General features: G+C 41.9%; 1 protein-coding gene across 21 annotated transcripts in view; it reads right to left on the minus strand.

The window, feature by feature from the left end:
• LOC139760042 (uncharacterized) overlaps positions 1–23,942 on the minus strand; it is a 174,099-nt gene that overhangs the window by 48,182 nt on the left and 101,975 nt on the right. For all 21 annotated transcript variants that reach the window (XM_071682784.1, XM_071682797.1, XM_071682792.1 and 18 more), the window contains 6 exons: positions 20,212–20,355; positions 19,820–19,933; positions 14,860–14,983; positions 14,280–14,377; positions 12,185–12,328; positions 10,892–11,062 (listed from right to left, as the gene is read on the minus strand). In XM_071682784.1, the coding sequence (XP_071538885.1) occupies positions 10,892–11,062; positions 12,185–12,328; positions 14,280–14,377; positions 14,860–14,983; positions 19,820–19,933; positions 20,212–20,355 (795 nt within the window). The remainder of the gene's footprint in view (positions 1–10,891; positions 11,063–12,184; positions 12,329–14,279; positions 14,378–14,859; positions 14,984–19,819; positions 19,934–20,211; positions 20,356–23,942) is intronic.

The following is a 23,942-nucleotide window of genomic DNA, read 5'->3' on the forward strand; positions in this document are numbered from 1 at the left end:
TGAGAAGTAATAAACATCAGAAAGTCTTAGTAATAAGAATAAATAATCAGAAGGAAAACACGTCTGCTTCATTTGATCCAATGAGAAAAAAATAGGAAAACTTAAAGCAACACGTCCAAACGTTGCTATGAAAAGCCCACTAAATCTAAGACTAGCTAGGACGCCATTTGGTACCAAATAGCGTCCTAGCTACGTCTCTTCATTGCATATCAAGTGACTTATATTTCTCTCTTGTGTTCTCCACAAATGATGTGAATATTGCACGAAAGTGTAACATGTTTTGGACAATCACATGTTTACCAAATGGCGTCCTAGCTTCGTCTCTTCGATGTATATCAACTGACTTATATTTCTCTCTTTTGTCTCCCGCGTTAGCGAGGTAGCGCAGACAGAAAACAGACGAAAGAATGGCCCAACCCGCCCACATACACATGTATATACATACACGTCCACACACGCAAATATACATACCTATGCATCTCAATGTACACATATATATATACACACACCGACATATACATATATACACATGTACATAATTCATACCAATTATTCCCTCAACTGTCACATTACTCACCTTTGCATTCAAATCACCCATCACTATAACCCGGTCTCGTGCATCAAAACCGCTAACACACTCATTTAGCTGCTCCCAAAACACTTGCCTCTCATGATCTTCCTTCTCATGCCCAGGTGCATATGCACCAATAATCACCCACCTCTCTCCATCAACTTTCAATTTTACCCATATTAATCGAGAATTTACTTTCTTACATTCTATCACATACTCCCACAACTCCTGTTTCAGGAGTATTGCTACTCCTTCCCTTGCTCTTGTCCTCTCACTAACCCCTGACTTCACTCCCCAGACATTTCCAAACCACTCTTCCCCTTTACCCTTGAGCTTCGTTTCACTCAGAGCCAAAATATCCAGGTTCCTTTCCTCAAACATACTACCTATCTCTCCTTTTTTCACATCTTGGTTACATCCACACACATTTAGGCACCCCACTCTGAGCCTTCGAGGAGGATGAGCACTCCCCGCGTGACTCCTTCTTCTGTTTCCCATTTTAGAAAGTTAATACAAGGAGGGGAGGATTTCCGGCCCCCCGCTCCCGTCCCCTCTAGTCGCTTTCTACGACACGCGAGGAATACGTGGGAAGTATTCTTTCACCCCTATCCCCAGGGATAATATACATATATATATACACACACACACACACACACGCACACACACACACACACACACACACACACACACACACATATATATACATATGAAAAATGTAAGAAACAATTTAGAAAACAAAATTTTAGCTTGAAATGAATGAAAAAATGAACGTCACATAATGGTTCAACCTCTGGCTATGGAAAAGGAAATGTACAATGTATTCACACAAACGTCAATAGCAATTGGTATGCATGGGGTGTTCAGTGTTGTAAATGGAAATGGTGAAGAGCTTGTAGATTTATGTGCTGAAAAAGGACTGATGATTGGGAATACCTGGTTTAAAAAGCGAGATATACATAAGTATACTTATGTAAGTAGGAGAGATGGCCAGAGAGCGTTATTGGATTACGTGTTAATTGAAAGGCGTGCGAAAGAGAGACTTTTGGATGTCAATGTGCTGAGAGGTGCAACGGGAGGGATGTCTGATCATTATCTTGTGGAGGCTAAGGTGAAGATTAGTATGGGTTTTCAGAAAAGAAGAGTGAATGTTGGGGTGAAGAAGGTGGTGAGAGTAAGTGAGCTTGGGAAGGAGACCTGTGTGAAGAAGTATCAGGAGAGACTGTGTACAGAATGGAAAAAGGTGAGAACAATGGAAGTAAGAGGAGTGGGGGAGGAATGGGATGTATTTAGGGAATCAGTGATGGATTGCGCAAAAGATGCTTGTGGCATGAGAAGAGTGGGAGGTGGGCTGTTTAGAAAGGGTAGTGAGTGGTGGGATGAAGAAGTAAGAGTATTAGTGAAAGAGAAGAGAGAGGCATTTGGACGATTTTTGCAGGGAAAAAATGCAATTGAGTGGGAGAAGTATAAAAGAAAGAGACAGGAGGTCAAGAGAAAGGTGCAAGAGGTGAAAAAAAGGGCAAATGAGAGTTGGGGTGAGAGACTATCAGTAAATTTTAGGGAGAATAAAAAGATGTTCTGGAAGGAGGTAAATAGGGTGCGTAAGACAAGGGAGCAAATGGGAACTTCAGTGAAGGGCGTAAATGGGGAGGTGATAACAAGTAGTGGTGATGTGAGAAGGAGATGGAATGAGTATTTTGAAGGTTTGTTGAATGTGTCTGATGACAGAGTGGCAGATATAGGGTGTTTGGGTCGAGGTGGTGTGCAAAGTGAGAGGGTTAGGGAAAATGATTTGGTAAACAGAGAAGAGGTAGTAAAAGCTTTGCGGAAGATGAAAGCCGGCAAGGCAGCAGGTTTGGATGGTATTGCAGTGGAATTTATTAAAAAAGGGGGTGACTGTATTGTTGACTGGTTGGTAAGGTTATTTAATGTATGTATGACTCATGGTGAGGTGCCTGAGGATTGGCGGAATGCGTGCATAGTGCCATTGTACAAAGGCAAAGGGGATAAGAGTGAGTGCTCAAATTACAGAGGTATAAGTTTGTTGAGTATTCCTGGTAAATTATATGGGAGGGTATTGATTGAGAGGGTGAAGGCATGTACAGAGCATCAGATTGGGGAAGAGCAGTGTGGTTTCAGAAGTGGTAGAGGATGTGTGGATCAGGTGTTTGCTTTGAAGAATGTATGTGAGAAATACTTAGAAAAGCAAATGGATTTGTATGTAGCATTTATGGATCTGGAGAAGGCATATGATAGAGTTGATAGAGATGCTCTGTGGAAGGTATTAAGAATATATGGTGTGGGAGGCAAGTTGTTAGAAGCAGTGAAAAGTTTTTATCGAGGATGTAAGGCGTGTGTACGTGTAGGAAGAGAGGAAAGTGATTGGTTCTCAGTGAATGTAGGTTTGCGGCAGGGGTGTGTGATGTCTCCATGGTTGTTTAATTTGTTTATGGATGGGGTTGTTAGGGAGGTAAATGCAAGAGTCTTGGAAAGAGGGGCAAGTATGAAGTCTGTTGGGGATGAGAGAGCTTGGGAAGTGAGTCAGTTGTTGTTCGCTGATGATACAGCGCTGGTGGCGGATTCATGTGAGAAACTGCAGAAGCTGGTGACTGAGTTTGGTAAAGTGTGTGGAAGAAGAAAGTTAAGAGTAAATGTGAATAAGAGCAAGGTTATTAGGTACAGTAGGGTTGAGGGTCAAGTCAATTGGGAGGTGAGTTTGAATGGAGAAAAACTGGAGGAAGTGAAGTGTTTTAGATATCTGGGAGTGGATCTGTCAGCGGATGGAACCATGGAAGCGGAAGTGGATCATAGGGTGGGGGAGGGGGCGAAAATTTTGGGAGCCTTGAAAAATGTGTGGAAGTCGAGAACATTATCCCGGAAAGCAAAAATGGGTATGTTTGAAGGAATAGTAGTTCCAACAATGTTGTATGGTTGCGAGGCGTGGGCTATGGATAGAGTTGTGCGCAGGAGGATGGATGTGCTGGAAATGAGATGTTTGAGGACAATGTGTGGTGTGAGGTGGTTTGATCGAGTAAGTAACGTAAGGGTAAGAGAGATGTGTGGAAATAAAAAGAGCGTGGTTGAGAGAGCAGAAGAGGGTGTTTTGAAATGGTTTGGGCACATGGAGAGAATGAGTGAGGAAAGATTGACCAAGAGGATATATGTGTCGGAGGTGAAGGGAACGAGGAGAAGAGGGAGACCAAATTGGAGGTGGAAAGATGGAGTGAAAAGGATTTTGTGTGATCGGGGCCTGAACATGCAGGAGGGTGAAAGGAGGGCAAGGAATAGAGTGAATTGGAGCGGTGTGGTATACAGGGGTTGACGTGCTGTCAGTGGATTGAATCAGGGCATGTGGAGCGTCCGGGGTGGGCCGTGGAGGGCTGTGTGGGTATGTATATTTGCGTGTGTGGACGTGTGTGTGTACATGTGTATGGGGGGGGTTGGGCCATTTCTTTCGTCTGTTTCCTTGCGCTACCTCGCAAACGCGGGAGACAGCGACAAAGTATAAAAAAAAAAAAAAAAAAAAAAAAAAAAACATAATTCATACTGTCTGCCTTTATTTGTTCCCATCGCCCCCTCGACAACATGGAATAACAAGCCCCTCCCCCCTCATATGTGCGAGGTAGTGCTAGGAAAAGACACCAAAGGCCCCATTCGTTCACACTCAGTCTCTAGCTTTCATGTAATAATGCACCGAAACCACAGCTCCCTTTCCACATCCAGGCCCCACACAACCTTCCATGGTTTACCCCAGACACTTCACATGCCCTGGTTCAATCCATTAACAGCACGTCGACCCCGGTATACCACATCGTTCCAATTCACTCTATTCCTTGCACGCCTTTCACCCTCCTGCATGTTCAGGCCCCGATCACTCAAAATCTTTTTAACTTCATCTTTCCACCTCCAATTTGGTCTCCCACTTCTCCTCGCTCCCTCCACCTCCGACACATATATCCTCTTGGTCAATCTTTCCTCACTCATTTTCTCCATATGACCAAACCATTTCAAAACACCCTCTTTGCTCTCTCAACCACTCTTTTTTTATTTCCACACATCTCTCTTACCCTTACATTACCTACTCGATCAAACCACCTCACACCACATGTTGTCCTCAAACATCTCATTTCCAGCACATCCACCCTCCTGCGCACAACTCTATCCATAGCTCACGCCTCGCAACCATACAACATTGTTGGAACCACTATTCCTTCAAACATACCCATTTTTGCTTTCCGAGATAATGTTCTCGACTTCCAAACATTCTTCAAGGCTCTCAGAATTTTCGCCCTCTCCCCCACCCTATGATTCACTTCCGCTTCCATGGTTCCATCCGCTGCCAGATCCACTCCAAGATATCTAAAACACTTTACTTCCTCCAGTTTTTCTCCATTCAAACTTACCTCCCAATTGACTTGACCCTCAACCCTACTGTACCTAATAACCTTGCTCTTATTCACATTTACTCTTAACTTTCTTTTTTCACACACTTTACCAATCTCAGTCACCAGCTTCTGCAATTTCTTACATGAATCAGCCACCAGCGCTGTATCATCAGCGAACAACAACTGACTCACTTCCCAAGCTCTCTCATTCACAACAGACTGCATACTTGCCCCTCTTTCCGAAACTCTTGCATTCACCTCCCTAACAACCCCATCCATAAACAAATTAAACAACCATGGAGACATCACACACCCCTGCCGCAAACCTACATTCACTGAGAACCAACCACTTTCCTCTCTTCCTACACGTACACATGCCTTACATCCTCGATAAAAACTTTTCACTGCTTCTAACAACTTGCCTCCCACACCAAATATTCTTAGTACCTTCCACAGAGCATCTCTATCAACTCTATCATATGCCTTCTCCAGATCCATAAATGCTACATACAAATCCATTTGTTTTTCTAAGTATTTCTTCAAAGCAAACACCTGATCCACACATCCTCCACCACTTCTGAAACCACACTGCTCTTCCCCAATCTGATGCTCTGTACATACCTTCACCCTCTCAATCAATACCCTCCCATATAATTTACCAGGAATACTCAACAAACTTATACCTCTGTAATTTGAGCACTCACTCTTATCCCCTTTGCCTTTGTACAATGGCACTATGCAAGCATTCCGCCAATCCTCAGGCACCTCACCATGTATCACACATACATTAAATATTAACCTTACCAACCAGTCAACAATACATTCACCACCTTTTTTAATAAATTCCACTGTAATGCCATCCAAACCTGCTGCCTTGCCGGCTTTCATCTTCCGTGAAGCTTTTACTACCTCTTCTCTATTTACCAAATCATTTTCCCTAACCCTCTCACTTTGCACACCACCTCGACCAAAACACCCTATATCTGCCACTCTATCATCAAAGACATTCAACAAACCTTCAAAATACTCACTCCATCTCCTTCTCACATCACCACTACTTGTTATCACCTCCCCATTAGCCCCCTTCACTGAAAGTTCCCATTTGCTCCCATGTCTTAATCACTTTATTCACATCCTTCCAGAACATCTTTTTATTCTCCCTAAAATTTAATGATTCTCTCTCACCCCAACTCTCATTTGCCCTCTTTTTCACCTCTTGCACCTTTCTCTTGACCTCCTGTCTCTTTCTTTTATACATCTCCCACTCATTTGCATTTTTTCCATGAAAAATCGTCCAAATGCCTCTCTCTTCTCTTTCACTGATAATCTTACTTCTTCATCCCACCACTCACTACCCTTTCAAATCAACCCACCTCCCACGCTTCTCATGCCACAAGCATCTTTTGCGCAAGCCATCACTGCTTCCCTAAATACGTCCCATTCCTCCCCCACTCCCCTTACCTCCTTTGTTCTCACCTTTTTCCATTCTGTACTCAGTCTCTAACCTAACCTAACCTAACCTAACCTAACCTAACCTTCCCAAGCTCACTTACTCTCACCACCCTCTTCACCCCTATATATATATATATATATATATATATATATATATATATATATATATATATATATATATATATCTTTCTTTCTTTCATACTATTCGCCATTTCCCGCATTAGCGAGGTAGCGTTGAGAACAGAGGACTGGGCCCTTGAGGGAATATCCTCACCTGGGCCCCTTCTCTGTTCCCTCTTTTGGAAAAAAAAAAAAGTGAGAGGGGAGGATTTCCAGCCCCCCGCTCCCTCCCCTTTTAGTCGCCTTCTACGACACGCAGGGAATACGTGGGAAGTATTCTTTCTCCCCTATCCCCAGGGATATATATATATATATATGACAGAGCTCTGGTGGCTGATTAGAGTGTGAAACTGCAGAAGTTGGTGACTGAGCTTGGAAAAGTATGTGAAACGAAAAAATTGAGAGTAAATGTGAACAAGAGCAAGATTATTAGGTTCAGCAGGGTTGAGGGGAAAGCTAATTGAGATGTAAGTTTGAATGGAGAAAAGCTGGTGGAAGTGAGGTGTTTTAGATATCCGGGAATGGACTTAGCAGTGAATGGAACCATAAAAGCGGAAGAGAGTCAAGGATGGGGGAGGGGGCGAAGATTCTGGGAGCGATGAAGAATGAATGTGTGGAAGGAGAGAACGTTATCTCAGAGAGGCAAGGGTTATAGATAATGTTGTACGGAGGAGGCTGGACACGTTGGAAATGAAATGTTTGAGGACAATATGTGGTGTGAGGTGGCTTGATCGAGTAAGTAATGAAAGGATAAGAGATGTGTGGAAGTAAAAAGTGTTGTTGAGAGAGCGGAAGAGGGTGTGTTGAAATGGTCTGGACATATGGAGAGAAGGAGTGAAGAAAGATTGACAAAGAGGTTATATGTGTCAGAGGGGTAGGGAACAAGGAGAAGCGGGACACCAAATTGGAGATGGATGGATGGAGTGAAAATGATTTTGAGCGATCGGGGCCTGAACATACAGGAGGGTGAAAGACATGCAAGGAATTGAGTGAATTGGAACCATGTGAAACGTCTGGGGTAAACCATGGAAAGGTCTGTGGGGGCCTGGATGTGGAAAGGGAGCTGTGGTTTCGGTGCATTACACGTGACAGCTAGAGACTGAGTGTGTACGAATGTAGCCTTTTTGTCTGTTTTCCTAGCGCTACCTTGCTGAGGTAGGGGGTAGCGATGTTTTTTCCTGTGGGGCGGGGTAACACCAGGAATGGATGAAGGCAAGCAAGTATGAATATTTACGTGTGTATATATGCATATGTCTGTGTAAGTATATGTATGTATATGTGCGTGTATGGGAGTTTATGTATATATATATATATATATATATATATATATATATATATATATATATATATATATATATATTATCCCTGGGGATAGGGGAGAAAGAATACTTCCCACGTATTCCCTGCGTGTCGTAGAAGGCGACTAAAAGGGGAGGGAGCGGGGGGCTGGAAATCCTCCCCTTTTTTTCTTTTTTTTTTCTAATTTTCCAAAAGAAGTAACAGAAAAGGGGGCCAGGTGAGGATGTTCCCTCAGAGGCCCAGTCCTCTGTTCTTAACGCTACCTTGCTGATGCGAGAAATGGCGAATAGTTTGGAAAAAAAAAAAAATATATATATATATATATATATATATATATATATATATATATATATATATATATATATATATATTGACAGGAGGTCAAGAGAAAGGTGCAAGAGGTGAAAAAGAGGGCAAATGAGAGTTGGGGTGAGAGCTATCAGTAAATTTTTGGGAGAATAAAAAGATGTTCTGGAAGGAGGTAAATAAAGTGCGTAAGACAAGGGAGCAAATGGGAACTTCAGTGAAGGGCGCAAATGGTGAGGTGATAACAAGTAGTGGTGATGTGAGAAGATGGAGTGAGTATTTTGAAGGTCTGTTGAATGTGTTTGATGATAGAGTGGCAGATATAGGGTGTTTTGGTCGAGGTGGTGTGCATAGTGAGAGGGTTAGGGAAAATGATTTGGTAAACAGAGAAGAGGTAGTAAAAGCTTTGCGGAAGATGAAAGCCGGCAAGGCAGCAGGTTTGGATGGTAATGCAGTGGAATTTATTAAAAAAGGGGGTGACTGTACTGTTGACTGGTTGGTAAGGTTATTTAATATATGTATGACTCATGGTGAGGTGCCTGAGGACTGGCGGAATGCGTGCATAGTGCCATTGTACAAAGGCAAAGGGGATAAGAGTGAGTGCTCAAATTACAGAGGTATAAGTTTGTTGAGTATTCCTGGTAAATTATATGGGAGGGTATTGATTGAGTGGGTGAAGGCATGTACAGAGCATCAGATTGGGGAAGAGCAGTGTGGTTTCAGAAGTGGTAGAGGATGTGTGGATCAGGTGTTTGCTTTGAAGAATGTATGCGAGAAATACTTAGAAAAGCAAATGGATTTGTATGTAGCATTTATGGATCTGGAGAAGGCATATGATAGAGTTGATAGGGATACTCTGTGGAAGGTATTAAGAATATATGGTGTGGGAGGCAAGCTGTTAGAAGCAGTGAAAAGTTTTTATCGAGGATGCAAGGCATGTGTACGTGTAGGAAGAGAGGAAAGTGATTGGTTCTCAGTGAATGTAGGTTTGCGGCAGGGGTGTGTGATGTCTCCATGGATGTTTAATTTGTTTATGGATGGGGTTGTTAGGGAGGTGAATGTAAGAGTTTTGGAAAGAGGGGCAAGTATGAAGTCTGTTGTGGATGAGAGAGCTTGGGAAGTGAGTCAGTTGTTGTTCGCTGATGATACAGCGCTGGTGGCTGATTCATGTGAGAAACTGCAGAAGCTGGTGACTGAGATTGGTAAAGTGTGTGAAAGAAGAAAGTTAAGAGTAAATGTGAATAAGAGCAAGGTTATTAGGTACAGTAGGGTTGAGGGTCAAGTCAACTGGGAGGTAAGTTTGAATGGAGAAAAACTGGAGGAAGTAAATTGTTTTAGATATCTGGGAGTGGATCTGGCAGCGGATGGAACCATGGAAGCGGAAGTGGATCATAGGGTGGAGGAGGGGGCGAAAATTCTGGGAGCTTTGAAGAATGTGTGGAAGTCGAGAACATTATCTAGGAAAGCAAAAATGGGTATGTTTGAAGGAATAGTGGTTCCAACAATGTTGTATGGTTGCGAGGCGTGGGCTATGGATAGAGTTGTGCGCAGGAGGATGGATGTGCTGGAAATGAGATGTTTGAGGACAATGTGTGGTGTGAGGTGGTTTGATCGAGTAAGTAACGTAAGGGTAAGAGAGATGTGTGGAAATAAAAAGAGCGTGGTTGAGAGAGCAGAAGAGGGTGTTTTGAAATGGTTTGGGCACATGGAGAGAATGAGTGAGGAAAGATTGACCAAGAGGATATATGTGTCGGAGTTGGAGGGAACGAGGAGAAGTGGAAGACCAAATTGGAGGTGGAAAGATGGAGTGAAAAAGATTTTGTGTGATCGGGGCCTGAACATGTAGGAGGGTGAAAGGATTGCAAGGAATAGAGTGAATTGGATCAATGTGGTATACCGGGGTTGACGTGCTGTCAGTGGATTGAATCAGGGCATGTGAAGCGTCTGGGGTAAACCATGGAAAGTTGTGTGGGGCCTGGATGTGGAAAGGGAGCTGTGGTTTCGGGCATTATTGCATGACAGCTAGAGACTGAGTGTGAACGAGTGGGGCCTTTGTTGTCTTTTCCTAGCGCTACCTCGCACACATGAGGGGGGAGGGGGATGGTATTCCATGTGTGGCGAGGTGGCGATGAGAATGAATAAAGGCAGACAGTGTGAATTGTGTGCATGGGTATATATGTATGTGTCTGTGTATGTATATATATGTGTACATTGAGATGTAAAGGTATGTATATTTGCGTGTGTGGACATGTATGTATATACATGTGTATGGGGGTGGATTGGGCCATTTCTTCGTCTGTTTCTTTGCGCTAACTCGCAAACGCGGGAGACAGCGACAAAGCAAAATAAGAAAAATTAAAAGAAAAAAAAAAAAAAAAAATATATATATATATATATATATATATATATATATATATATATATATATATATATTTATGTGTGTGTGTGTGTGTATATGAGTGGATGGGCCATTATTTCTTCCTTTTTTCCCTGGCGCTACCTCGCTAACGCGAGAAACGGTGTTGAAGTATAATAACATATATACATATGCGTATGTATGTGTGTTTCTGGTGTTCGCTTACTCGTGATTATACTGCGAGTGAAAGGTCTCTTTTGGTGAGGCTGTATCCCTGGGAGTATATTTTTTGCGTCAAAAAACTTCTCACCACAAGAGAGTCTACATTTCTCCGCTACTGGAACTAACGTAGTCTTGGACTGCAGAAGCTTTTATAAAGGGCCTTGGTCACCATTACAAGCTAACCTCTCGTCTGTAGTAGGAGACCTGGTCCTTGATGGCGTCCTCCTCCCTCTTGAGCCTTTCGATCTCCTGGTTCTTGTCCTCGATAATATCTTTCAGGCGCTTCTTCTCCGAATACGACGTAGGATCTTGGGAAACCTTCTTGAGGCGAGTTTCCAATTCTCTAAGTTGTTCCTGAAAGTTACATTTCACATTAATCAGGAAAATCAACCCAAGACCTGATAAATCTAGTAACTGGCTGTATTTCTGATAAGCAAGAACTGCATATGTAGTTTCCGTATAAAGGCAGTGAACTGTGGACTTCATTAACCATTACAAGTTGTCATAGGCACACAGGGTACAAGGGATAAAGTGAATTAGAGCAATGTGATCTACAGGGGTCGACGTGCTGTCAATTGACTGAATAAGGGCATATGAAGCAGCGGGGGAAAACCACGGAAAGACCTATAGGACGTGGTTGTAGACAGGGGGCTGAGAGTTCGTTACATTACACATGACACCCAGAGAATGGATGTAAACGAATGAGGCCTTTTCATTGTCGGTTCCTAACGCTACCTCGAGGAAGAGACGAATTATGAAAGAAAGGAAAAAATAAGATTCCTAATGATAGACTAAATATACTTTGAGGTTCCTTGATATTATTATTAGAGAAATACAATGTGTATAAATAAACTGCTAAATGATCTAATTTTCTATTATGATTTTTTTAAAGCAAAATCAAACTAACAAGCCTAGATTCTCTTATGGTTTCCCTTTTTACAATGATAACTCATCTTGTCCAAATGAGTGCAAAAGCCGTACGCCAATACCTGCCCCATGGATCATGCACAACGAACAGATGCTATCTTCTCTCTACCCTCTAACTCCTTTTCAGTTCTCCGACTCATTCCTCCTGCTCATTTATTTCTTCTCTCAATTCCGCTTACTTCCCGATTCACTCCTTCCCTCATCAAACTGGTCTTTCATTACTTCTCGTGCCATCCAAAAGTGAAGCGCAAACCAACACTCACTACACTCACTTGAACTTTGCCTCCAGTGGTGACGTCTTGAGTTTCCCCAACCTGTTTTAGTGAGAATGATTTTTCATCTGATCTTTCTTAGCTCTTGCCTGCCTACCTTACTGTCACCTAACCCCAATCATTCTTCTTCACTGGGATCTAACCTTAAACCATATTCTTCACTGGGATCCAATCCTAAGCCTTCTTCTTCGATGGTATCCAAGCCTAACTAATCTTTTTCCTCAACGAGATCAAATCCTATCTTCACTTAGCACAGCATGACTTATCCTTCAGATACCTGCATTGCGAGCTTTTCCTTGATCCATGTGTCTTGCCGCACATTGTAGGTTTCTCTCAGAGTCTTGAGCTCAGTTTCGATAGTCTCATGTTCTTTTTGAAGGTGTTCATAGTCTTTCTGAATGCCCTCGTTGTTCATGGTTAGCTGCAAGTTCAAGAAAAAATTATCAATTATCTATTTGTATGTGTTATTGACCCTACGTACATTGAAGTACACTCTTCCAGTCTTAAGATTGAAAAAGTGTAGAGGTAGCCTGCTGCCCATTCCTACACGAAGAATGCGCCTTCTTCTCCATCTTCGATAACATTCATAAATCCTTTCTACAGGCGATATATGTATAATCTACATAAAGGGACTGTCGTAATGTGAGGAAAATTCTCAATAAAAACCGTCAGAACCTAAAATGCCAGAGCCACGCCTAAAAACTAAGTAAAACTAAGACAGTGGTCCCAAAGCAAGGAGGTCGTAATTCATCAGAGGCTGACTGTATATATTAACATTATCCGATGTACACATAAAGCTACTTAAAAGTTGCTCTGGTATATAACTTTTCTGAAGTTCCTTGTTCTGTATGGTCTGTGCATTTATGTAACTCGATGTATTTCAAGCTCCAGTGTGACATCTGAAGAGTGGGTTAGCAGCAAATTCGTGCTGCATGGTGTACCCCATGAACATTAAAAAGTCATATGATAAGAAACAATGTGGATGCGACTCTTGGTAATCATGAGACCTGATGCCTCAGAATAATCACTGTGTACGGAGACGAATGGGCTTTAGATAGGTAGACGAATGAATGAAAATAGCTAAGGTCGGATTATGGCGGCGAAGGAGAACGGCAGGGAGACGAAAGCAAGACACAAAAGAATTTCAACAAAATAGTTTACATACGACAAAACCCATCAGACAAGCGAATACTCTCAAGCGAAGTATCATTCTTCCTTGTTGAGTGAACTAGTGGTGGGATGGTTCAGCGGATATGCAGAAACAACAGAATTAAAGTACGAATTACATTTTCAAAATCATTGAAAAGCCTAAACTTTTACTCTGGATCAAGTGATGACATGAGCACTGAGGATGATCTTTAAAAACAGCGATCGGTGGCCAGGTGTACTGCAGATGGATAAACATGTTTAATCAATCAACACAAGCTCAACCTTATTCGTATTACAAAATTCTTTTATTGACTACTGGTTTGATTAAAAATGAAAAATGTGACGCTACCTTAAACGCTAATATCCGCGTCTGGGTCGATAGTGTTTCCTGTTTTCAGAAGTCATCTATTGCTGCTTTGGCAAAGAAATGACATTAGGAGAAACTCCTTTACAGAAAAATGCTGATAAGTATCATAACTTATTCTAATAAAAAAAACATCAGGCTTCCCAAAACCATGATTTTGGAACTCTTTATGCAGCAGGAACCGTCCTCATACTAATACGTCATATTATACCAATGATAAAGTTTACTGGTGCAGGTGCAGCCTACTTACTAATATGGTCCACTGACCATAAGAATATAACCCAAGATATATTTATGAAAACCATCAAAATGAGAAAATTTCTTTTACTGATCAATCATGTTATCCCTTAGTAAGTATTTCTGTAACTAACTTATTTTTCACAGGATACCAATCTGGAACAGTAAACAGGGATATTGAATAAAGCAACATCAGTAGTGGCATAAAGGAACAGCATGTTGCTATGCTAATGGATACAGAGTCTCCTTGTTGTCTGCGATTTGAATAACTGGGATTCACAGATACTCATGTCCCAGAAGCCAGAGGGCAAGGGAAACAACAGATATCATAAAGAAAAATTTCTAACTCCCTTTTTCATGGAATAAAGCCAGATGGATTGAGAATGTTATCAACATTCAAGAATGTCTCAAAGCCTCATAAATGAGGTGTACAGTGATTTCATAGATAAACGAATACAGTGTTTACATTTATGAAGATATCAATTCATTAGAAAATCTTTTTGCAATGATCATGTGCATTCATAAACAAGACAGTGCACCCAGATACCGTCTATGCCTGGTGTTGTGTGTTTAAGAGACACAGAGGCTGTATCAAGACAAGAGTATCTGTGGACGTGTTTACCTGAGCTTTCTGGACGACGAAGTCTTCCTCCAGCAATTCATACTTGGATTGTAGCTCTTCCCACTCCTTCTTCTGTTCACTTCTTACTTTCTCCAGATCTGAGGCAAAGGAGTTCCTCTGATAATATAATGGGAGTCTCATAAATTACTTAGTCAAGATAATTATTCTCATTTATGTTTCTTAAGATAATCTGTCCTTTACACACCATGCTTGCTAGTAACCCTTGAAGGCAAGGTAATGTCAATACATTCAGGAGGTAGGGCCAGACCCGACAATCACCAGAGTAAAGAACAGTTTGCCTCGTTAGAATTCTGTCATTTGTGACCGTTGCCTCTTGGGTAAATGAATTTTGCCCTTCCCAGCAAATATCACATTCGTCAAGAACATACCCAAAGACATTATTTCTCTTGTATACACTATCAATAACATATAACAGTGAATATCGATCAACTTTTATTTTTCTAAGCAGTAAACGTAAACTACCGAGAATTCTGCCCAAGTTCAAAGCAGGAGTTCCTTGGAAATTGAATTTTGAGTCATGAAAAAAAATATTTTCCCTCAAATCAACGCCAAGTCTAACCTTTGTGCTCTTGCCGAAGTATGTCCAGCTCGTCCTTCACCTTTCTGAGCTCGGCCTCCGCCTTTGCGCTGTTCTTGAGGTTCATAGACTCCTTCTCCAGCTTCTCCCGGCGCTTCTGCTCCGTCTGTGGAAGGAGAAAAATCTTGTCTCAGTGCTGGAGGTGGAGTTGTTGCTCCCCCTCACCCCAGATGATCGGCATGAATTTGTTTATATGTGTGACCTAGTGTTTATATATGTGACCGGGTGTATACTTATGTGACCTAGTTTATGCTTACGTGGGCACGTTTACCAGGAATTCTAATATTACAATCCACTATACGCTGTGTAACAGCTTAGTAACATAACCTGCATGTCGCATATCCTATGTACACCATTAAGTTTAGCAGTAATTAGTACAATTTTTCGATTTGTTTTACCAACGTCCCTTACTAAGCTTTTGCACTATATATATATATATATTCATGTGAGAAACTGCAGAAGCTGGTGACGGAGTTTGGTAAAGTGTGTGGAAGAAGAAAGTTAAGAGTAAATGTGAATAAGAGCAAGGTTATTAGGTACAGTAGGGTTGAGGGTCAAGTCAATTGGGAGGTGAGTTTGAATGGTGAAAAACTGGAGGAAGTGAAGTGTTTTAGATATCTGGGAGTGGATCTGTCAGCGGATGGAACCATGGAAGCGGAAGTGGATCATAGGGTGGGGGAGGGGGCGAAAATTTTGGGAGCCTTGAAAAATGTGTGGAAGTCGAGAACATTATCCCGGAAAGCAAAAATGGGTATGTTTGAAGGAATAGTAGTTCCAACAATGTTGTATGGTTGCGAGGCGTGGGCTATGGATAGAGTTGTGCGCAGGAGGATGGATGTGCTGGAAATGAGATGTTTGAGGACAATGTGTGGTGTGAGGTGGTTTGATCGAGTAAGTAACGTAAGGGTAAGAGAGATGTGTGGAAATAAAAAGAGCGTGGTTGAGAGAGCAGAAGAGGGTGTTTTAAAATGGTTTGGGCACATGGAGAGAATGAGTGAGGAAAGATTGACCAAGAGGATATATGTGTCGGAGGTGGAGGGAACGAGGAGAAGAGGGAGACCAAATTGGAGGTGGAAAGATGGAGTGAAAAAGATTTTGTGTGATCGGGGCCTGAACATGCAGGAGGGTGAAAGGAGGGCAAGGAATAGAGTGAATTGGAGCGATGTGGTATACAGGGGTTGACGTGCTGTCAGTGGATTGAATCAAGGCATGTGAAGCGTCCGGGGTAAACCATGGAAAGCTGTGTAGGTATGTATATTTGTGTGTGTGGACGTGTGTATGTACATGTGTATGGGGGGGGTTGGGCCATTTCTTTCGTCTGTTTCCTTGCGCTACCTCGCAAACGCGGGAGACAGCGACAAAGTATAAAAAAAAAAAAAAAAAAAAAAAAAAAAATATATATATATATATATTATCCCTGGGGATAGGGGATTAAGAATACTTCCCACGTATTCCCTGCGTGTCGTAGAAGGCGACTAAAAGGGGAGGGAGCGGGGGGCTGGAAATCCTCCCCTCTCGGTTTTTTTTTTTTTTTTTTTTTTTTTTCAAAAGAAGGAACAGAGAATTGGGCCAGGTGAGGGTATTCCCTCAAAGGCCCAGTCCTCTGTTCTTAACGCTACCTCGCTAATGCGGGAAATGGCGAATAGTTTGAAAGAAAAAGAAAAATATATATATATATATATATATATATATATATATATATATATATATATATATATATATATATATATATACAAGACTCGTTAATTCATTTGCATGCTTGACTGCCATTTCTCGCGTTAGCGAGTTAGCGCAAAAAACAGACGAAGAGAGGACGCATCCGTTCACATTCATTCTCTACCCGTCATGTACAATGCATCGAAACCACAGCCCACTGTCTACAATCAGGCCCCATAGATCTTTCAATGGTTTCCCCGAGCACTTCATATGCCCTTTTTCAGTCTGTTGACATCATGTCATCCCCCTGTATACCATATCGTTCCAATTCAATATATCCTGCGTACGCCTTTTATCCTTCTGCATCTTCAGGCCCCGATAATTCAAGATGATTTTCAACCCATTCTTCCATTTCCAATTTGGTCACCCCGTTCTCCTTTTCCCCTCCACTTCTGACACATACATCACCTTTTTCAACCTCTCCTCGCTCATCTTCCTCATATGTCCAAACCATCTCCGCTCTCTCAACCACACTCTTCTCATTACCACACCTCTTTCTTACTTTCATATTGCTTACTCGATCAAACCAACTCCATTTTCAACATTTCCACCCTCATTCACACGTCCTCATTCACGGCTCATGCCTCGCATCCATACAACATCGTTGGGACTATCATACCTTCAAACATACCCATTTTCCCCTTCTCATATAACAAACTCTTTCCACACATTCCTCAGCGCTCCCAGATCTTTTGCCCCCTTACCCATCCTATGACTCATTTTTACTTCCATGGTTTCATTTGCTACCATGTTCACTTCCAGGTATCTGAAACACTTCACTTCCACAATTTCTCCAATCGAACTCACACCCCAACTAACACGTCCCTCTGCACTGCTGAACCTAATTAATAACATGCTTTTATTCTTATCTAATCTCAGCTTTCTAATTTCTTTCGTCTCACGTTGGTAGGCAACGGGGTCTACATCGGTCATTTCCCATCATGCTCACACAGCCAGCAGATAACATTTTACCGAACCTAACTGTACAATGCGGAGGTATATAATACGAACAAAGTGCACATGAACGTGCACCTTCATAGAACATACAAACCTCCAACAGCCAGGATCGAACCCCGGACCACTGTGAAACAGGCGGGAGCGCTACCGCTAGGCTATGATCGCCCCTAATAGGGGAATGACCATTCGAATCTTAGTATTGGTTTTTCTTCTACTGTTTGTGCGTTTACGAACTCACGTGATTTTGTGATTTTATGCATATATATATATATATATATATATATATATATATATATATATATATATATATATATATATATATATATATTCTTTTTTTTGTCGCTGTCTCCCGCGTTTGCGAGGTAGCGCAAGGAAACACACGAAAGAAATGGCCCAACCCACTCCCATACACATGTATATACATACACGTCCACACACGCAAATATACATACCTACACAGCTTTCCATGGTTTACCCAAGACGCTTCACATGCCCTGATTCAATCCACTGACAGCACGTCAACCCCGGTATACCACATCGATCCAATTCACTCTATTCCTTGCCCTCCTTTCACCCTCCTGCATGTTCAGGCCCCGATCACACAAAATCTTTTTCACTCCATCTTTCCACCTCCAATTTGGTCTCCCACTTCTCCTCGTTCCCTCCACCTCCGACACATATATCCTCTTGGTCAATCTTTCCTCACTCATTCTCTCCATGTGCCCAAACCATTTCAAAACACCCTCTTCTGCTCTCTCAACCACGCTCTTTTTATTTCCACACATCTCTCTTACCCTTACGTTACTTACTCGATCAAATCACCTCACACCACACACTGTCCTCAAACATCTCATTTCCAGCACATCCACCCTCCTGCGCACAACTCTATCCATAGCCCACGCCTCGCAACCATACAACATTGATGGAACAACTATTCCTTCAAACATACCCATTTTTGCTTTTCGAGATAATGTTCTCGACTTCCACACATTCTTCAAGGCTCCCAGGATTCTCGCCCCCTCCCCCACCCTATGATCCACTTCCGCTTCCATGGTTCCATCCGCTGCCAGATCCACTCCCAGATATCTAAAACACTTTACTTCCTCCAGTTTTTCTCCATTCAAACTTACCTCCCAATTGACTTGACCCTCAACCCTACTGTACCTAATAATCTTGCTCTTATTCATATTTACTCTTAACTTTCTTCTTTCACACACTTTACCAAACTCAGTCACCAGCTTCTGCAGTTTCTCACATGAATCAGCCACCAGCGGTGTATCATCAGCGAACAACAACTGACTCACTTCCCAAGCTCTCTCATCCCCAACAGACTTTATACTTGCCCGTCTTTCCAAAACTCTTGCATTCACCTCCCTAACAACCCCATCCATAAACAAATTAAACAACCATGGAGACATCACACACCCCTGCCGCAAACCTACATTCACTGAGAACCAATCACTTTCCTCTCTTCCTACACGTACACATGCCTTACATCCTCGATTAAAACTTTTCACTGCTTCTAACAACTTGCCTCCCACACCATATATTCTTAATACCTTCCACAGAGCATCTCTATCAACTCAATCATATGCCTTCTCCAGATCCATAAATGCTACATACAAATCCATTTGATTTTCTAAGTATTTCTCATATATATATATATATATATATATATATATATATATATATATATATATATATATATATTTTTTCAAACTATTCGCCATTTCCCGCGTTAGCGAGGTAGCGTTAAGAACAGAGAACTGGGCCACTGAGGGAATATCCTCACCTGGCCCCCTTCTCTGTTCCTTCTTTTGGAAAATTAAAAAAAATTGAGAGGGGAGGATTTCCAGCCCCCCGCTCCCTCCCCTTTTAGTCGCCTTCTACGACACGCAGGGAATACGTGGGAAGTATTCTTTCTCCCCTATCCCCAGGGATATATATTATGCATACATTCCATATTCTTACTTTTCACTAACGCTACTCACAAGAGACTTCATTTAAACCCGCAATTCTTCACACAATCTGAGATGCATATACCCGATAGGTTTGTGACGAAGAATGGAGATGAGAGGCTCATCACTGTCTTAATGGCATGATAATATATAACCTATTTTTACCTAAGATTCTTAGAATGATTCTTCCGCTAGTATATCTAATGTGCTTGCTCTGATGTTCCTGCACTAATGTCTCATGAAAAGTTGACCGCGACGAAACGTTATACATAACCATTGGTAAGAAAAAATATTGATGTATCATTACGTACCCTGAGCTCACTCTCGAGGGTGTTCATGCGGACGGTAAGGTCGTCCCTCTCTCTCCTGAGGGTCTCTAGCTCCCGCTTCTGTTTGGTAGTGGAGGTGTCCTTCACCTTCTGCAACTGACAGGGGAAAGACAGACTATACCCCAGTGCAGTACTGTACTACATTAGCTTTAATCAAACATGTTTCCATGATTATTTCAAATTTGTAAATATTTGAAATAACTATGAAACCATGATCTTTAAATTCGTCAGAACGTAAAATACATTAGATTCTATTCAACCAAGTAAGATATTTCTTAAAGTTTTATAAAAGTGTGATTTTCAGAGGAAAGGTTTTACCACTGAAATATGCTTCACGTACTACATGTTACTCTCTTTCACAGCTGAAAACTTACTTGACTGACGGTATCCTTCAGCTCCTCTAACTCAATGGCGAGTTCCTCCTTCTGACTTCTGAGGGTCTTAAGTTCTTCAGTGTCACTCTTCCTGCTGGCCATGGCGTCCTCCGCACGTTTCTTCTCCTCCTCTAACTTTGTATCCTATAGTAATGCAAAAATGGAAATATGGAAAAATATGGAAAGACCTTAGATTGCATAATGATTAGCTCTGACTCATTATTCTCAAATGCACTGATAACACGCGCACACACACACACGCACACGGATTGGCGGAATGCGTGCATAGTGCCATTGTACAAAGGCAAAGGGGATAAGAGTGAGTGCTCAAATTACAGAGGTATAAGTTTGTTGAGTATTCCTGGCAAATTATATGGGAGGGTATTGATTGAGAGGGTGAAGGCATGTACAGAGCATCAGATTGGGGAAGAGCAGTGTGGTTTCAGAAGTGGTAGAGGATGTGTGGATCAGGTGTTTGCTTTGAAGAATGTATGTGAGAAATACTTAGAAAAGCAAATGGATTTGTATGTAGCATTTATGGATCTGGAGAAGGCATATGATAGAGTTGATAGAGATGCTCTGTGTAAGGTATTAAGAATATATGGTGTGGGAGGCAAGTTGTTAGAAGCAGTGAAAAGTTTTTATCGAGGATGTAAGGCATGTGTACGTGTAGGAAGAGAGGAAAGTGATTGGTTCTCGGTGAATGTAGGTTTGCGGCAGGGGTGTGTGATGTCTCCATGGTTGTTTAATTTGTTTATGGATGGGGTTGTTAGGGAGGTGAATGCAAGAGTTTTGGAAAGAGGGGCAAGTATGAAGTCTGTTGGGGATGAGAGAGCTTGGGAAGTGAGTCAGTTGTTGTTCGCTGATGATACAGCGCTGGTGGCTGATTCATGTGAGAAACTGCAGAAGCTGGTGACTGAGTTTGGTAAAGTGTGTGAAAGAAGAAAGTTAAGAGTAAATGTGAATAAGAGCAAGGTTATTAGGTACAGTAGGGTTGAGGGTCAATTCAATTGGGAGGCGAGTTTGAATGGAGAAAAACTGGAGGAAGTGAAGTGTTTTAGATATCTGGGGGTGGATCTGGCAGCGGATGGAACCATGGAAGCGGAAGTGGATCATAGCGTGGGGGAGGGGAGGAAAATTCTGGGAGCCTTGAAGAATGTGTGGAAGTCGAGAACATTATCTCGGAAAGCAAAAATGGGTATGTTTGAAGGAATAGTGGTTCCAAAAATGTTGTATGGTTGCGAGGCGTGCGTGGACTATGGATAGAGTTGTGCGCAGGAGGATGGATGTGCTGGAAATGAGATGTTTGAGGACAATGTGTGGTGTGAGGTGGTTTGAGCGAGTAAGTAACGTAAGGGTAAGAGAGATGTGTGGAAATAAAAAGAGCGTGGTTGAGAGAGCAGAAGAGGGTGTTTTGAAATGGTTTGGTCACATGGAGAGAATGAGTGAGGAAAGATTGACCAAGAGGATATATGTGTCGGAGGTGGAGGGAACGAGGAGAAGAGGGAGACCAAATTGGAGGTGGAAAGATGGAGTTAAAAGGATTTTGTGTGATCGGGGCCTGAACATGCAGGAGGGTGAAAGGAGGGCAAAGAATAGAGTGAATTGGAGCGATGTGGTATACCGGGGTTGACGTGCTGTCAGTGGATTGAATCAAGGCATGTGTATGGTGGTGGGTTGGGCCATTTCTTCCGTCTGTTTCCTTGCGCTACCTCGCAAACGCGGGAGACAGCGACAAAGAAAAAAAAAAAAAAATATATATATATATATATATATATATATATATATATATATATATATATATATATATATATATATATATTATATATATTATTATTATTATTATTATTATTATTATTATTATTATTATTATTTTGCTTTGTCGATATCTTCCGCATTAGCGAGGTAGCGCAAGGAAACAGACGAAAGAACGGCCCGACCCACCCACATACACATGTATGTACATACACGTCCACACATGCAAATATACATAACTATACATCTCAACGTATACATATATATACACACACAGACATATACAAATATACATATGTACATAATTCATACTGTCTGCCTTTATTCATTCTCATCGCCACCTCGCCACACATGGAAAAACAGCCCCCTCCCCCCTCATGTGTGCGAGGTAGCACTAGGAAAGACAACAAAGGACACATTCGTTCACACTCAGTCTCTAGCTGTCATGTAATAATGCACCGAAACCACAGCTCCCTTTCCACATCCAGGCCCCACACAACTTTCCATGGTTCACCCCAGACGCTTCACATGCCCTGGTTCAATCAATTGACAGCACGTCGACCCCGGTATACCACATCGTTCCAATTCGCTCTATTCCTTGCACTCCTTTCATCCTCCTGCATGTTTAAGCCCCAATCACTCAAAATCTTTTTCACTCCATCTTTCCACCTCCAATTTGGTCTCCCACTTCCCCTCGTTCCCTCCACCTCTGACACATATATCATTTTGGTCTATCTTTCCTCACTCATTCTCTCCATGTGACCAAACCATTTGAAAACACCCTCTTCTGCTCTCTCAACCACACTCTTTTTATTACCACACATCTCTCTTACCCTTACATTATTTACTCGATCAAACCACCTCACACCACATATTGTCCTCAAACATCTCATTTCCAGCACATCCACCCTCCTTCGCACAACTCTATCCATAGCCCACGCCTCGCAACCATACAACGTTGTTGGAACCACTATTCCTTCAAACATACCCATTTTTGCTTTCCAAGATAATGTTCTCGACTTCCACACATTCTTCAAGGCTCCCAGAATTTTCGCCCCCTCCCCCACCCTATGATTCACTTCCGCTTCCATTGTTCCATCCGCTGCCAAATCCACCCCCAGATATCCAAAACACTTTACTTCCTCCAGTTTTTCTCCATTCAAACTTACCTCCCAATTGACTTGACCCTCAACCCTACTGTACCTAATAACCTTGCTCTTATTCACATTTACTCTCAGTTTTCTTCTTTCACACACTTTACCAAACTCATTTACCAGCTTCTGCAGTTTCTCATGAATCAGCCACCAGCACTTTATCATCAGCGAACAACTGACTCACTTCCCAAGCTCTCTCATTCACAACAGACTGCATACTTGCCCCTCTTTCCAAAACTCTTGCATTCATCTCCCTAACAACCTCATCCATAAACAAATTAAACAACCATGGAGACATCACACACCCCTGCCGCAAACCTACATTTACTGAGAACCAATCACTTTCCTTTCTTCCTACATGTACACATGCCTTACATACTCGATAAAATCTTTTCACTGCTTCTAACAACCTGCCTTCCACACCATATATTCTTAATACCTTACACAGAGCATCTCTATCAGCTCTATCATACGCCTTCTCCAGATCCATAAATGATACATACAAATCCATTTACTTTTCTAAGTATTTCTCACATACATTCTTCAAAGCAAACACCTGATCCACACATCCTCCACCACTTCTGAAACCACAGTGCTCTTCCCCAATCTGATGCTCTGTACATGCCTTCACCCTCTTAATCAATACCCTCCCATATAATTTACCAGGAATACTCAACAAACTTACACCTCTGTAATTTGAGCACTCACTCTTATCCCCTTTGCCTTTGTAGAATGGCACTATGCAAGCATTCCGCCAGTCCTTATATATATATATATATATATATATATATATATATATATATATATATATATATATATATA

The sequence above is a fragment of the Panulirus ornatus genome, chromosome 35, assembly GCF_036320965.1.
Source record: "Panulirus ornatus isolate Po-2019 chromosome 35, ASM3632096v1, whole genome shotgun sequence".
Classification (NCBI taxonomy): Eukaryota; Metazoa; Arthropoda; class Malacostraca; order Decapoda; family Palinuridae; genus Panulirus; species Panulirus ornatus.